This window comes from Ursus arctos, unplaced genomic scaffold, assembly GCF_023065955.2.
Source record: "Ursus arctos isolate Adak ecotype North America unplaced genomic scaffold, UrsArc2.0 scaffold_27, whole genome shotgun sequence".
NCBI classification, from domain to species: Eukaryota; Metazoa; Chordata; class Mammalia; order Carnivora; family Ursidae; genus Ursus; species Ursus arctos.
In genome coordinates, this window is record NW_026622952.1 from 36,383,486 (window position 1) to 36,400,791 (window position 17,306).

Here is a 17,306-nt window from a genome sequence, read left to right on the forward strand (position 1 = left end):
TAATTTCATGGATTCATTTAAGAAATTTAACTCTTCACTCGAATAGCATGTGTCTCTTCAGTACCATTGATGACTCATTTGTTCCAGGCATGAATCACTAAGAATATCAAAAGAACAGATTGTTCGAAATATTATTTGTACCTGTTTAGTTTTATAGGTGATATTGTATATTAATGTGGCTTCTTGTCTTAGTTTGGGCTGCTATAACAAAAATACCACAGGCTGGGGGGTTTAAATAACATTTATTTCTCACAGTTCTGGAGGCTGGGAAGTCCAAGATCAAGGGGCTGGATATTTGATGTCTGGTGGGGGCCCACTTTCTGGTTTATAGAGGGCCTCCTTCTCACTGTAACCTCACAAAATGGAAAGAGCTCTCTGGGGTCTTTTTTTTTTTTTTTTTTAAGATTTTATTTATTTGAGAGAGAGAGAGCACAAGCCAGGGGGAGAGCAGAGGGAGACTCCCCACTGAGCAGGAAGCCCTATTCGAGGCTCGATCCCAGGACCCTGAGAACATGACCTGAGCCTAAGGCAGATGCTTAACCGACTGAGCCACCCAGGCGCCCCCTGGGATCTGTTTTATAATAGCACTCGTCTCATTTTGAGGGCACCACCCACAAGGGCTAATAATCACCTTCCAAAGATTCCACCTCTAAATACCATTGCACTGGGGATTAGGCTTCAATGTATGAATTTGGGGGAATGAAACATTCCGTCCATAGTATTCGTTAATATTTACTGAGTGCCTGTCATGTTTAGTGCCAACCTTGGTTCAATAGAATACAAGACAACCCCTGTCTTCCAGAGACTCATGATTTAGTTGAAGAGAAAAAGGTAGCATATCTTTCTTATAGACAATGCCACAATTTTGTCTTAGGCTCAGGTGTGTTATTTCTTAGAGAAGTGTTAGGCCCTGAAAGGACGGGCATAACATTTCTTAAGAGCACACCACTCTTTGTGGAGATGTGACTCCTTAAAACAGCAATATAAAATAGTAGATAAATAGGTACTATTTTTTTATTTTTGTGAGCGAGAGAGAGAGCGAGCCCTGTGTATATTTGATTAGTACAAAATAGAGTTTAAAAGTTATCTCTGAAAACAGTATTTTCTAAATATTCGATCTTTTCTTTTTCTCTCTTTTTAAATATCAGGTATCAAATTGTAGTAGAAATAATTCAAGCAACTACAATTAGCAGCTTTCCCCAGCTGAAGAGGCACAAGGGTAAGAACCAATTTGTTTCCAGTTACGCATTCCGAAGGTTCCGGGTCTATCTTTAGTCTTCTTTCCTGTCAGAGTGTTGACAAGTATGAACATTCGTCTGGCTTTTATTTAAACATTTTCCATTTATTAAAATAATAGTATAACAGTAGCATTAGAGAAAGTAAATATAACTTCATGTTAACAAAACCCTTTGTATTTCTGTGTTTCTTTAAGCTTTCTTCATCTGTAGTCATAATTTTTCAAAGACTGAAATCATTGGGTATAGAGTGCTTCTGTTTTTAAAGTAAGCATGATTTTAGTTTTTTCTCATTAAAATTTAATCTTAATATTCATTAATATTTCTAATTTGAAATATAATCTTGATAGTTATTTAAATGACTCCAGTGAGTTGATGTTTCATACTTTCTTTAGTCTTTTCCTTTAGTTAAGATTTATATTGTGAATAGCTTCTTTCCTCCTTCTACATTAAAAAAAAAAAGTTCTATTTTTCCCCCATTTGTTTCTTTTCAAATGAGATTTTTACCCAGGCATGATAATGAGGAATAATTAAAGGGTAAAGCTCTCAACTCCCTTATAGTTGGCCTGGGTCTAGCATAACCCCTTTCACATGTGAAGTTGAGGGTCATGTCACCGTCTAGAGTGCAAGTCTTGATTCGTGGCTGAAAGGCAGCAAACACCACCCCTACCTTGTAGGCTGGCCTTTCTGTGAAAATTTCCAGGACCACTCACGTCTCATCAGGGAGCAGAGTGTTAAAAAAGGAAGAGTTGGGTCAGAGCCTTAAAATGTGCTCCCAGGTTTCTAATCGGCGCAGAGGCAACAGGAAGCTTGGCCTGGGGACTATCCCTTGCGTCTGAGCCACTGACTGAGGTAGGAGCCGGGTAAAAAGGAGATGAAGGTACAGGCTACGAAGAGGCACTAATTCTTAATCTCTGCCCAGGAAGGAAGATTGTACAAATTTGTTCATTCAAAAAATGTTTACTGAACACCAGTGAGGCGATGATGATACGGTAGTGGACAAAACAAAATCTCTGCGTTCATCAAGCCCCTAAATGAGACTGGGAGGCAATCAGACAATGAGCAAATTAAATAAACAGTATTTTATATGGTGATATGTGCCCTTGAGAAAAACAGAGCTGTGAGATGGGGTGTATAGAAGGGAATGCTGGTCCAGCTGCAGGGGGAGGAAGATTTGCATTCAGATAGGGTCATTGGGGAAGACCTCACCTACCTGGTGACCTGGGAGCAAAGACCTGGGGGCCTATGGGTGTCTGTGGAAGGACAGGTGCAAAACTCTGAGGCAGAAGCATGTGGGGCTTGCTCGAGTTGCCTGGGTGGCTGGAAAGGGGTGAATTGGAGGAGATCAGAGGTGGCACGGGACCCCATTCTAAAGGGCCTTTTTAGTACTGCTGGGACTTTGGCTTTTAGTCGGCATGAGGAAGGAAGTCTCTGGAGGCTTTTGAGCAAAGGAGGTGTGATCTGATTGATTCCTGCAAGACTGTGGGCTCGGTTCCTCTCTTTTTTTCTCCTATTGTTCCTGTAGAGAAGATGCTTCATTTCAGACAGATGTTTTTAAGAGGATACTACTAGAGAGGGAATTCTAGTTGCCACCATTATCTTTCCTCAGTGTTCCTCCTTGATATGTGAGAGATACCTTAGTGAGAGAGATACCTATCCTTATTTTGTGGTGTTGTATTACTTTACTAGGGCTGCCGTAACAAAGTAGCACAGACTGAGTGGCTTAGACAACAGAACTTTATTTTCTCACGGTTCTGGAGCCTAGAAGTCCAAGATCAAGGTGTCCAAGCAGTGGCAGGGTTGGTCCCTCCTGAGGACTGTGAGGGAACGGTCTGTTTCAGCCTCTCTCCTTGGCTTGTAGTTGGCCTTCTTTTCTCTCTGTCTTCACATTGTCTTCCCTCTGCCCAGGTCTTTATCTAAATATCCTGTTCTTGCAAGGACACCAGTCTTATTGGATGAGGGTCCACACTAATGGCCCCATTTTCACTTAATCACCACTGTAAAGACCCTGTTTCCAGTTACAGTCATTCTGAGGCCCTGGGGGTTAGGAATTCATGAATTTGAGGGTGGGAGCCCATACAATGTTATTAAACATTGTCAGTGACACTTCTTACTTTCATGCTTCCATTTGCCATTTGAGCTGCTTCAGCTGTCTGGAGTATCCTGACCTCCTTCTATCAAGCATTGGGGGAAAGGCAGACAAGCTGAGCTCACTTGGGGCCTTGGAGCTGTTTTGCCTTGGGACAGAAAACAGAGGAGACCGGTTTACTTCTCTGAGGTCACTGGTTAACAGTGATTATCATCGTGGTGTAATACTCAGAGTGTAATACTCAAATGGATTTTCATTTTCTTGCTTTTTGCAAAGATAAACTGTCAAGATTAGTCTTTTATTATATATTTAGTATTTAACATGAACATTTAACACAAGAATGTAGGCACATTTTAGGTGTATATAAGGACAAATTAACTGTTGAGAATGTATTCTTATTTTGATGTATTCTGGTTGAATTTTGATTATAGCTTAGGTATTCAGTTTATTATATGTATTAGTTTCCTAAGGCTGCTATAGCAAAGTACCACAAACTGGGTGGCTTACATAAGAAAAATGTATTCTGTCACGGTTCTGGAGGCTAGAAGTCCCAAGCCAAGGTGTCAGCAGGGCCATGCTCTCTCTGAATGCTCTAGGGAAGAATCCCTTCCACACCGTTCTCTTAGCTCTCGGTGTTGCCAGCAGTCCTTTGGCTTGAACACATGTCACTCCAGTCCCTGCCTCTGTCATTACAGGCATTCTCCTTGTGTCGGTATCTCCTTTTTCTTATAAAGATACCAGTCATATTGGATTAAGGCCCACTTCAATTAAAATGAGCCCATCTAAACTTGAGTACATCTGCAAAGACCCTATTTCCAAATAAGGTCACATTCACAGGTACCAGCGCTTAGGACTTCAGATTATTTTTTTGGGAGATATAGTTCAACCCACAGCATTATAACTGATATGTTCAAGATAGCATTGTAGTGACTTTTTTTGTGAAAATGCTAGAAACATTTATTTTCAGTAAGCTCTCTGACCACATTAAGATGTGCTGCATTACTCTTCTTTTGAGTTAATTCTGGTCCCAGTAGTTAGCTTTTCTAAATTAGTCTCTTGGGGTACCTGTGTGGCTCAGTCGGTTGGGCATTTGACTCTTTTTTCTTCTTTTTTTTAAAGATTTTATTTATTTATTTGACAGAGATAGAGACAGCCAGTGAGAGAGGGAACACAAGCAGGGGGAGTGGGAGAGGAAGAAGCAGGCTCATAGCGGAGGAGCCTGATGTTGGGCTCGATCCCACAATGCCGGGATCACGCCCTGAGCCGAAGGCAGACGCTTAACTGCTGTGCCAACCAGGCGCCCCGGGCATTCGACTCTTGATTTCAGCTCAGGTGATGATGTCAGGGTCCTGAGTTCGAGCCCACACTGAGCAGGGAGTCTGATTGAGATTCTTTCTCTCCCTCTCCCTCTGCCCCACCCTTTCTTTCTGTCTCTCTCATTCTATCTCTCCAAGATAAATAAATAAATCTTAAAAAAAAAATTAGTCTCTTTTAAGTCCATAATAGGGTTCAAAGTAAGAAATAAAAACTCAACAAAAAGTAAGATAGCTGAAACCATTAGTTGATTTCAGCCACAGTGTGTCTTCACGTCCAGAGCAAAGACAGGTTCCATGAAATCTGCACTCTGGCAAAATGTGTGGGTCTGTATAAGAGTGAAGGGAAGAATAGTAGGGGGAGGAGGGCAGTAAATTGGATTTCATCAGAAGTTAAAAACTTGTGTGTGTCACAAGAAAGTACAAAGACAACCCACAGAATGGGAGAATGTATTCGCAAATCATGTATCTGATTGTATCAGAATATATAAGGAGCTCCTACAACTCAGTAATCAAAAGACCATGTAATTGAAAAATGGGCCAAGGATTTGCATCGACATTTCCCTAAAGAACCTATACAAATGGCTAACAAGCACATGAAAATATGCCCTACATCATTCCATACTAGGGAAATGCAAATTAAAGCTAATATGAGTTACCAGTTTACACCACTAGAGTGGCTAAAATAAAAAAAAACTGATAATATGTGTTGGTAAGGATGTGGAGAAATTGGAACTTGTATATGTTGCTGGAGGAGATAGAAAACAGTCTGGCAGTTCTCCAAAATGTTAAACATAGAATTACCACGAGACCTGGAGTTTCGACTCCTAAGTACATACCTAAGAGAAATGAAAACATACATCCACAAAAAAACCTGTGCTTGAATGTTTGTAGTAGCATTATTCTTAATAGCCAAAAAGTAGAAACAACCTGAATGGCCATGAACAAAAGGTGGTATATCCATACAATGGAATATTATTCAGCAATAGTAAGGAATTGATTCATAAAATACATCAGTAAGTATTAATACATGCTACAGCATGGATGAACCTTGAAAACATGATAAGTAAAAGAAACCAGTTATAAAAGACCACATGTTGGGTGATTCCCTTTATATGAAATGCCCAGAATAGGCAGATCTGTACTGACAGAAAGTAGATTATTGGTTACCTGAGGCCGTCAGCATAGAGTGAGGTGAGGTGGCGTGGGAAATGAGTGCAGGCCTGAGTATGAGGGCTAGCGGGTACAAGTTTTCTTTTGGGGATGATGCAAATGTTCTTCTACATTTAGATTTTGTTAAGGTTGCACAACACTGAATATACTAAAAACCATTGAATTGCATGTGGTAAATGGATGAAATTTATGGTATGTGAATTATATCTCAGTAAAGCTGTTTAAAAAAAAGGAATGAGAAGGTAGAGACTAAAAATTCAGCTCGTGGCAAAACTAATTTCAGTGTGTGGCTGCCATACTGGACATTACAGGAAGTAATCCAGAATTTCTAGGAGTTTTTAGCATTTATTCATTAACTAAATGAAGCAGCATGTTCAAGTGTCCAGGCTGGTCTCTGGCAGGTAAATGCTTAGTAAAGTTGAACTCGAATAATAAGTAAAGTCTTATTTTATAAGAGCTCTTTGACCAAATGTATTTCTTTTTTTTTTTTTTTTTTTAAAGATTTTATTTATTTATTCGACAGAGAGAGAGACAGCCAGCGAGAGAGGGAACACAAGCAGGGGGAGTGGGAGAGGAAGAAGCAGGCTCATAGCGGAGGAGCCTGATGTGGGGCTCGATCCCAGAACGCCGGGATCACGCCCTGAGCCGAAGGCAGACGCTTAACCACTGTGCCACCCAGGCGCCCCTGACCAAATGTATTTCTAAGTTTACTCTAAATTCTAATTGGATCGTTCTGGTTTATCTCTTTGGCTTTGAGCGAGAGAATCTTTCTCAGAGACTAGGACTCTGCTTCTTGTGTATGCAAAACTAGCTTGAAACAACCTTACAGGCTTAGAGTTTGGGAGAAGTGATCTCCATGCGAGGGGGACTTCACGTTGGGCTCAGAGGACAGAATGTGTGCTGGAGAACTTAGTGGGGAGAACCAACTTGGTATTGCTTCACAAAGCAAACTCTCACACTTTATGTAGCCACACGTAGCATATAATAGTGGGAAAGTGAGTGTGACCAAAACAAAGATTTTTATAATTATCTTTCCAGTTTAGTCTGTGTATCACTAGAATGTTTTGATAGAATATTTACATTATATTTTTGACTAATTCCATTTAAAAAGAGTGTTCAGGGGCGCCTGGGTGGCACAGCGGTTAAAGCGTCTGCCTTCGGCTCAGGGCGTGATCCCGGCGTTCCGGGATCGAGCCCCACATCAGGCTCCTCCGCTATGAGCCTGCTTCTTCCTCTCCCACTACCCCTGCTTGTGTTCCCTCTCTTGCTGGCTGTCTCTATCTTTGTCAAATAAATAAATAAAATCTTTAAAAAAAAAAAGAGTGTTCAATATTTTTATAAGTTTATTTGATTTATTAGATTTTTGAAATCTTATAAAAATTAATTTTTGATAAAATAAATAATTAAAAATTTTCTCCCTAATTGTATTCAGGTTACGGTTAATGGCATGGTTAATGATTCAAGTCTATTTATGTTCATATTTTTATAATAAAACATTTCGGTGTAGTGCCACTGGACATTATAGCCCTAGCAAGGTTAAAGAAACCATATAATACACAATCACATATAAATGGAAATAGAAAAATGAAAGCTGGGGCGCCTGGGTGGCACAGCGGTTAAGCGTCTGCCTTCGGCTCAGGGCGTGGTCCCGGCGTTCCAGGATCGAGCCCCACATCAGGCTTCTCCACTGGGAGCCTGCTTCTTCCTCTCCCACTCCCCCTGCTTGTGTTCCCTCTCTCGCTGGCTGTCTCTCTGTCAAATAAATAAATAAATAAATAAATCTTAAAAAAAAAAGAAAAAGAAAAATGAAAGCTGATTATTTATAAAATCTTTTTTTTAAAAGATTTTATTTATTTTGACAGAGCGTGCAAACGGGGGAAGGGGCCGAGGGAGAGAGAGAATTTCAAGCAAACTTCACCCTGAGCATGGAGCCTGAATTGGGGCTCAATCCCACGACCCCAGTACGCTGGATCGTAACCCAGCCTAAACCAAGAGCCAGATGCTCAACCAACTGAGCCATCCAGGAGCCCCTATTTATGAAATCTTTCAGAAATATTTTTGGAGTATTCTGACTAGGAGGGTGATGCAATGTCTGGGAATGAGGTATTGCAGTCTGGGACCTGGATAATGGTAGTACAGGGACGGGCTTGAAGGAAAAATAGCTACTTGCTGACTGATTGGATATGAGGAAGAATCAGATGATGGGAAATTATCCTGCTGGTACAACTTGCTGACTTTACACATGAGGAAATGGCTATCTGGAGAAGTTAAAGATCCTAATTTCTATCTGCAGCTGTTTCTCTAATGTCCCATTGCTTTGGGTTGGTGAGGTGTTCAGGGTGGAGAAGAAACTGAACTAGGGCAGCAGTTTGGAGACCTTGTTCAAGTGAGCTGCTCTTGCTAGCTTCCTAATGAAACCTGGACACAGCCTTAAATTTCTCTAGGATTCCATTTTTTCAGTCTTCAGATTGAGTGCTCTAGATGGTCATACAGGGTTTCTCAGTGAAGACATCGAAAGGTTAAGGAATGTATACAGGGGACTGGTCTTGGGCATTCTAGATTTGCAGGACTGGAGGATGAAAAGTATCTGTTTGACTGACTTATTTCGCTCAGCATCAGTCAGAGGAAGAGAAATACCATATGATTTCACTCATATGTGGAATTTAGGAAACAAAACAGATGAACATAGGGGAAGGGAAGGAAAAATAAAATAAGATGAAAACCATAAGAGACTCTAAACTCTAGGGAACAAACTGAGGGTTGCTGGAGTGGAGGTGGGCGGGGGGGATGGGGTAACTGGGTGACGGGCATTAAGGAGAACGCGTGATGTGATGAGCACTGGGTGTTATTTGCAACTGATGAATCACTAAACTCTACCTCTGAAACTAATAATACACTCTATGTTTATTAATTGATTTTAAATAAGTAAATAAAAAATAAAAAGTACCTGTTTGGCATTTCTAAACCAGGATTCACACTGTAGAGAAAGAATGTGACCTTGCAAGGAAATAGTTGTATGTTACCAGTGTAGAGATAATAGTCTTCTATTTATGCTGTCTCCAAGTCACTTATCTTTGCAGAACTGATGGCATGTTCTCCATTATTGGAGGAGAGCAATGTATACCGGTCTAAAGTGACTTTCCCTAAATCATTGTATCATCTGCTGTCTCACTGTTTAAGTTCATTATGTAGGTGGCTTCCATTTTAAATAATTAGGTTGTTATAATTTAGGTGCACATACTTTTTTTTATAAAAGAGGAAGATCAGATTTAGCATTCTCCATTGTCCTTCCTTTTTCTTTTAATTGAATATTCAGTAACATATCAGATCTTATAGGAAGTAGTTATTGTTTGTGAGATTTGGAGTTTTAATATGTGGTTGGCCAATAATAGGTTACCTTAAAAGCTGGTTTTAGATAACTACTATATCATTCCTCAAACTGATCTTTTCAAACAAATTTGTGCGTTTATTTTCCTCCCTGTAAAAGTCATCAAGGAAAGTTACATTTTTAGCATTAAAGGCTCCCCCAAACATAATTGTTGAGTTGCTTTTAGTGATCTTTGAATTTTAGGGATAGTATGCTTTAGTGAAAATAGGCAAAGAATCAGGGAAAAACCTCAGGCAAAGACTCAGGGAAAGAATCAGACAAAGAATCAGGGAAAAACCTCAGTCTGTTAACCTCTTGCCACAGGCCCTGCCTGCCTGCACTGGTTTCCTTAAACCTGGAAAATCAGGCTGTGCTCATTTAGATCTGTGAGGGACCATGTAGCAGTTCTACCAGGTTGTGTGTGCGATTGTAAGCACTTTCACTTCCAGTGCTGTTTCTCCTTATTTCCTCATTATTTCTGTGAGTGGGAAACTGAAGTTTTAAAAAAGAATGAACAGATGGAAGATCCTAAGAATATTTTAGGATTCAACCTAGAGATGGGAACTTTATTTATGAATGTAGTGATATATATGTACTATAAATATAGTTTTGTTGTTACATATAAAGATGTTTCTGGCAAGTCTTTTACTTTTTTTAAGATTTATTTATTTATTTGAGAGAGAGAGAGAGCACGAGCAGGAGGGACAGAGGGAGAGGGAGAGATAATCTCAAGCAGACTCTACGCTGAAGGCGGAGCCCAATGTGGGGCTCTATCTCACGACCCTGAGATCATGACCTGAGCTGAAATCAAGAGTTGGACGCTCAACTGACTGCACCCCTCAGGTGCCCCCCCCTTTTTAAAGATTTATTACTTATTTTAGAGAGAGAGAGAGAGAGAGAGAGAGAGCAGGGGGGAGGGGCAGAGGGAGAGACCATTGTGAAGCCGACTCCCCATTGAATGCGGAGCCCCGTGCAGAGCTCAGTCAGGACCCTGAGCTGAAATCAAGAGTCGGCCCCTTAACCACTGAGCCACCCAGGCACCCCAAGTCTTTCTCAGTCAAAATTAGTGACAACTAAGAGATGTTATGCAATTGTGAAAATACTTTGAACATTTAAGGAAAAAATGTCGTATAGCAGGTTGGGAGAAATTACCTGACTGCAACCCCTCTGAGACCTTAAGGAACCAGCCAGGTAACTCAGGATGACAGAGGGCCTGGAGACTATTGTACTTTGTATATGCATGAAGGGTCAAAATAAGGCTTTTTTGAGGCTTCAACAAACTCCAGCAAACGCACATAAAACTCTGCATGTGTTTTAGATTCACTGTAATTAGTATATCATAAATGAGAAACAAATTCCTCTCCTTAACAAGGTAGAAATTTTAATTTGATTTTTGATGGCTTTTTGGGGGGGGAGATTTTTATCTTTTCAAGAAATAAGGTATCAAATGATTTTCGACACCTTTACGGAGCTTCAGTGCTTTAATTGCTGATATGATTCTAAGGAAGGTAAGTCCTAGGAAAAAAATCATATTATCAAATTCATCTTCTTGTATTACTGGTAAGAAAATTTTATTAGGTATAATTAAGGGGAAAAAGGTCTTAGAGAAAACTTATAAACACTGAAAAATTTGAAACAATTAGTCTCAGAAGTTTTAGTTTGTTCACAAAATTTTCTTGCCTCTGACCTTATTTTATCATTCATCCTGGCCAAATGTATTGACTAAGGCCTGAGTTTTCCCCACTAATAACCTTTAACTGCTTGTTGGTCATGGAATTTAGGCAGTTTATCCAAGTCCAATTAGCTAATTTCAGTGAACTTTTTTCAGTCTTCATCTTCTTTGACCATCCAGTACATTTGACATTGTTGACTGTACTGGCTAACACTTTGTCTCATTCTCGTTTGTTTTTCTGCTTGCTTATTCTTCTCTGTTCAGCCTTTAAATGTTGGAGTTCCTCAGGATTTGTTTCTAACTCTCTCATTATTTTATACCTGTGTGGTCCAATAGAAGAGATATTAATCATTAATGGCTATTTAAATTTAAATTAATAAAGGTAAATACAAATTTAAAACTCAGTTCTTTAATCATACCAGTCACATTTCAGTTGTTTGGTAACCATATGTGGCCGCCATGTTGGATAGCACAGAATGAACATTTCCATCACCACAGAAGTTCTGTTGGGTAGCACTGCCTCTACCCTTTCCCTGGCTAGTCTTCTCTTTCTCTTATCTATATGCTGATTAGTCTCCAAGTTTCTATCTACAGAACCTCTATGCTTTCACTTTTCTACTTATTACTGCTTACTCAGTGTTTTTATTTGGATATCATAAACAGACCTCCAAATCAAAATGTCCAAATCAAAGTACCACATAACTGGTCACCCTCTTAGTTTCTTGTTTCAGTGAATGGGAATACCATCCATCCATATGTCATACACTAGGAGTCATCTCTGTTCATTCCTTCTTCACCGTGTACTATGTCTAGTCCGTTACTGGCACACAGATTGACCTCCTAAATATATCTCACCTCTGTTCTGTTTCTCTACACAACCATCTTCCACTACCAGGCTCTCTTGAACTATGGTAATAGCTTCTTAATTGGTCTCCTTCTATCTACACCTGCCCCTATTTAATATATTTTTTCATATTGAAGTCACAATGATTAAAAAGAACATGCAGGTGTCATCATGTTACCTCTGTGCTTCCAACCCTTCATTGTCTTCCCATTGTTCTTAGACATGCAGCCTACAAGGACCTGCTTGCCCTGGCCCCTGTTTCTGTCTTCAGCCTCATCTCTTGCCATTCCACTCCCTCTCGTTGTACTCTAGCCACACTGTTACTTTTTCCTCAACTCACCCTGATTCATTCTGCCTCATGTTCCTTGCCCATTTTTCTGATTTTTCTTAGAATGCTACCCTACTCTCAATCTCACTCTGTCTAGGTAATTCCTACTTATCTTTATATTTTATCTCAGATGTCTCTCCTCTGATCACAAGCCCACTTCCTCTGATTCTGGGTAGGTAAGAAAGCTCTTGAGTTTTTAGGATCCCTCATGTCAGTAGAGAATAATGTACACTGGAAGAAGTCTTTTTTTTTTTTTAAGATTTTATTTATTTATTTGACAGAGATAGAGACAGCCAGCGAGAGAGGGAACACAAGCAGGGGGAGTGGGAGAGGAAGAAGCAGGCTCATAGCGGAAGAGCCTGATGTGGGGCTCGATCCCATAACGCCGGGATCACGCCCTGAGCTGAAGGCAGACGCTTAACCGCTGTGCCACCCAGGCACCCCTCTGGAAGAAGTCTTAATCACCAGAAATAGGTCTTTAGTCATTTAGCAGACATTTCTTTTTTTTTTTTTTTAAAGATTTTATTTATTTATTCGACAGAGATAGAGACAGCCAGTGAGAGAGGGAACACAAGCAGGAGGAGTGGGAGAGGAAGAAGCAGGCCCATAGCGGAGGAGCCTGATGTGGGGCTCGACCCCATAACGCCGGGATCACGCCCTGAGCCGAAGGCAGACGCTTAACCGCTGTGCCACCCAGGCGCCCCATCAGCAGACATTTCTTGAATGCCATTATGTGTTAGGCACAGCTATACAATTAAAAAATTGTCTCTGACCTTAAGGAGATCATAGCCTAAAAAGGAAACAGGGAGACACGCATATAAAATTATAATACAATTTGCTAAATGCAGTGAGAGTTGCATGTTCAGGATTTAGTAGTGGGACAGATGTGTGGAGTAGTCAGCTCTACCTGGAACAGAGGTCAAGAAAGACTTTTTCTTAAGAGTAGCAGAGTTGAGTTGGAAAGATTGAGTGGCCCTCATTTTCTTCTGGGCTTATCAGGTGGATATGGATAAATGGTACCACATGTCCACAGACAAAGAAGACAGTTGTGGAATGGCCTCCTGTGTATGAGCTATGTCAGATGAGACACTGTACTGGTGCTTAGCATGTAATGAAGAAATAAGGCTTGATAGGAAGATGGGGGCCGATACTAAAGAGACTTGTAAGCTATCTTAAGAAGTTTGGACTTAATTCTGTAGAACAGTGGTTTTCAAGCTGTAATGAGCTTCAGGATCACCTGGGGGCTTGTTACAATGCAGATTCCTGGATTCTACCCCAGAGGTTCTGATTCTGGAGATCTGGAGTGGGCCCTGAGAGTCTGCAGTGTTCACAGGTTCCCCAGTAATGCTGATGCTACTCATCCAGGAACCACACTTTGAGAGCCACTGCTGTAGATAATGAAGAGCCACTCATGTATTAGTGTTTGTGTTTTAGTAGCCAACTCTTTAGCTTTTTATTTACAATTAGAGCAGCCAGAGTAGTTGAGTAATAGTCTGTTGAAATAAGCTGACTGCTATGGTCTGAATGTTCATGTCTCCCAAAATTCTTTTTTTATTTAAAGATTTTTATTTATTCATTTAACAGAGAGAGAGAGAGAGAGAGAGAGAGAGAAAGTACAAGCAGGGGGAGTGGCAGGCAGAGGAAGGGAGCCTAATGCGGGGCTCTATCCCAGGACCCTGAGATCATGACCAGAGCCAAAGGCAGACACTTAACTGACTGAGCCACCCAGGAGTCCCCAAGAATTGAGTTTTTAAATGGCCCATGGCAGCCATGTTTGCTGTCCCTGCCTTCTGGGCCATGCATGTCCCTGGAAGGTCATAGACCTGTCTGGGTTTCCTGACCACACAGTCTGGTGCCTCTTGGCAAAGGCTGGACATGGATCTTGTGTCTCCCAAAATTCTTACATTGAAATCCTAACACCCCCAAACATGATGGTATTAGGTGGTGAGGCCTTTGGGGGGGTATTTAAATCATGAGGGTGGAGCCCTCATGGATGAGCCTAGTGCACTGCTTTTATCAAAGAGGCCCCAGAGAGAGCCCTCGCTTCTTCTGCCATGTAAAGACATGGCAAAAAGGTGGCCATCTGCATCCTGGAAGAGGGCTTTCACCAGAACCTGCCCATGCTGGCACCCTAATCTTGGACTTCCAGTCTCCAGAACTGTGAGAAGCAAGTTTCTGCTGTTTATAGCCACCCAGTCTGTGGTTATAGGTGCTTGAATGAACTAAGGCACTGGCCAAGTATAGGAACTCTAAGTAGTACTAGGACATACGCTGAATTGTCCCTGCAGTTTGGTGGGAATAAGTCCAGGATTACAGCTCCCTTTTTAAGCCACCTTTTCTGTTCTTCTGTTCTGAATCCTGAAATGTTATGAAGAATAGTGAAGGTGATTCAAGAGTAACATTTATTCAGCTGACGGCAATAAAGGACATGATGTTGATTTCAGTCTGCCAGAAACTGTGAAGTATAAATAGTACACCCGAGGGAGTAATATGCTCGTAGTATAGATAGGGGGGGCTTTGGTCAAGTTGCGCATCTTCTTTAGTGTTTAACTAGACAGTTTTAGAATTGAATATGTTAAGTAGAACTATAGAAGACCTTCAGAAAATATGACATATGTATATAGACACAGACAGTTGCTGATAAGAACCATTATGATTTCCATTAGAAATTATTTTATAAAGATAATATGCACCTTCTTTGTCTGATCTTGCATTTAAAGGTGCCCCTGCCTGAAAGAAGGGAGCTAATCTGTAGACTCCAGTGTACTTCTCAGGGTCCTTCCTTGTGCTTTGATGTGATCGGATTTTCTAGCATTGCAGTAATCAGATACAAACAGTTCCTAATTTATGAATGACCTAAACTTAGAAGACATCCCAGCCCATGGCTATGGGGGCCCTTGCCAGGGTTTGTCCCTGCCCAGCCCTCCTGCTGTGAGTACTGCAGCCTCTGACACCTGCTATCCCTTCTCCAGCATCCTGCCTGGCTCCCTGGTCTCCATCCCTCCTCTGCCTGGAGGGACTAAGGGCTCAGGGCACTTCCACTACTTTCTGTATAGTCCCATAACATTATAGCCAGTCCTTTTCCCACCTCTGTACCCCAAGATAACCTTAATCATCATATATTCTAACACTGCATTTATACAAATGAAGTTCAGGTCCAGAGATGGTAAATAATATACCTGGTATAACTAGAACTAGTTAGTCACACACAGATCTGGAACTTGAACCCAGATCTCCTGATTTTTAGTTCTGGTCTCTTCCCACTGCACTCCTTATTCACATAGGTAGATGTTATGAAAGTCTTGTTCAAAACTTACAAGTTATTGGGCTGGATCTGTGTTCTAAGTGTATGTCTCATGCCTGTTCAACTCATGGTTCCAATTTGGGAGCGGATCTCCCCTAGTTATTGTGTGGATTTAGTTCATACGACATTATTACTTTAAAAATGTATTGCAAGCATGTTGGAGGGCTTTAAACCAAAGGAAGTGCTAGAAGTTTCAGTACTTGAGATATTTAAAGGAAGGAAGAAAAGGTGTACTATAAGCATACCTGACCAGGCTGGGTCAGGTCAAACTACCAGCTCTCTGTAGCCTTCCCCATTATAACATGAGTGCTTCCGCCATCAACGTCTGCTATGATGTCTGCTATTCCTTGAGTATGCTTTCTGCTAAAGTGGAGTGACACTCAAGACTGAAATTCAGGTGTTGGATGTGGTAAGAAAACCCCATTTGTTCTTTTTGAAAAAGAACATACTGACCTCAAGCTGAAAAGTAAGATAGATAAATATATATTTATATATATTTTAGTTCCTGGGCAACTTTTGAGGTGATTTTCAGATAATTTTGAAGAAATTTGTGATGATTAGTAACTACTGAGAATTGCTGTTAGTTTCATGTTAAGAAGTTGAGGACCATTTCTCATTTTGAAACTTGACTAGTCCCTTGGTAAATACATACCCATAAATACATATCCTCCTCTCAAGAGGGTTTTTTAAAACTTCTATTTACATGTACAAGAAAGATTCAAAGGATTGTTATTTTGTCACTATGGATACGAGTTGAGGAATGGAGGCCCAATATTTTCCGGTGAGGAACTCCTTACCTCAGGGGCCTGGGGGTCAAGAGCAGGCCTGTGCATCCTGGGGAGGAGAGTCATATGTTGGGGAGTCAGGGGAACGGGGCAAGTGTGCAGCCTCGTCTCCTTAACTGTCACAGAGTTTGTACCTCTATGTTAGTACTTCTCAGTGGGGTGGCGGTGCAAGGCACAATCCCACCCCCAACCCCCAGGGTGCCTGGGGCATTTGACAGCATCTGGAGACCTTATTGGTTGGCCCATCTGGGGGAAGGGATGCTGCTGGCATCTAGTGGTAGAGGCCAGGAACGCTGCTCAGCGTCCCACAATGCACAGGATGGCCCGTAGGAGCAAAATTTATCCAACCCCAAATGTCAGTAGTGCTGATGATGAGAACCCTTGCTCTTTTACCCACCGACTCCCCCAGTCGGCCTGCCGGGAGAGTGCTGCTATCAGGAGATGTCTTGGGATTTGGTAGCGTGCTATGAGGAAAGAAAAGATACCCTGCTCGTGACATTCTCTAGGACCTGAGAAAGAAAGTGGTGTCGTGTTAATCTGCTTACACTCATGCTGTTTCTGGAGTCCTTAGTTTACACTATAAATGACTTCACTCTCCTTTGCTTCATTAGAAGTCGAACCCAACAGTTCTCCCTGGAGTTTGTATTTTACTGCTCGACACTTTACTTGCTTGTGGAAGAGCTCTATTGTGGGCAGAAGGTTTAAAGCAAAAAGCAGTGCCAGGTGTTGTCCCTAGGTCTCCTGTAATGTCTTCGTAGCTAAAAGCATTCACCCAATGTCTAATCTGAATTTTTTTTTTCAGCAGAGGAACCCAATGAACCCATTTCCTTTTGTTCTGGCTTCAGTAGAATCTGGACTATCCAGAAGGAAGAACACTAAATATTTATAATTAATTGCTTTAGAATATTCTATCACTTATGTGTTCATCTTGGCACCTATTTCAAGGGCCACTGCTAGTCAGTGTTTCACCTGCCACTATTTATCTTCTTGGCCTTCTTTCTAAAGCTAGGTCAGACAGTTGTGTGATTCACCAGTTTGTAACAATGCGCAGTGTTCCCTAACGCTCTACGGAGAGCGAGCCATGTAAATCTGGCTTGAGCTGGGCCACAGTGTGTTGTCACGTACCCACTGGCCTATACTTTTCGTGGCATGAATATTTCCTGACTGAATGGGTTTTCAGGTCACAGAGCAAATTC

At 41.2% G+C, this 17,306-nt stretch overlaps 1 protein-coding gene across 2 annotated transcripts in view; it reads left to right on the forward strand.

The window, feature by feature from the left end:
* The window catches only part of SNX25 (sorting nexin 25), a 130,709-nt gene that overhangs the window by 67,015 nt on the left and 46,388 nt on the right, over positions 1–17,306 (forward strand). For both annotated transcript variants that reach the window (XM_026508607.4, XM_057303561.1), the window contains exon 6: positions 1,149–1,219. In XM_026508607.4, the coding sequence (XP_026364392.1) occupies positions 1,149–1,219 (71 nt within the window). The remainder of the gene's footprint in view (positions 1–1,148; positions 1,220–17,306) is intronic.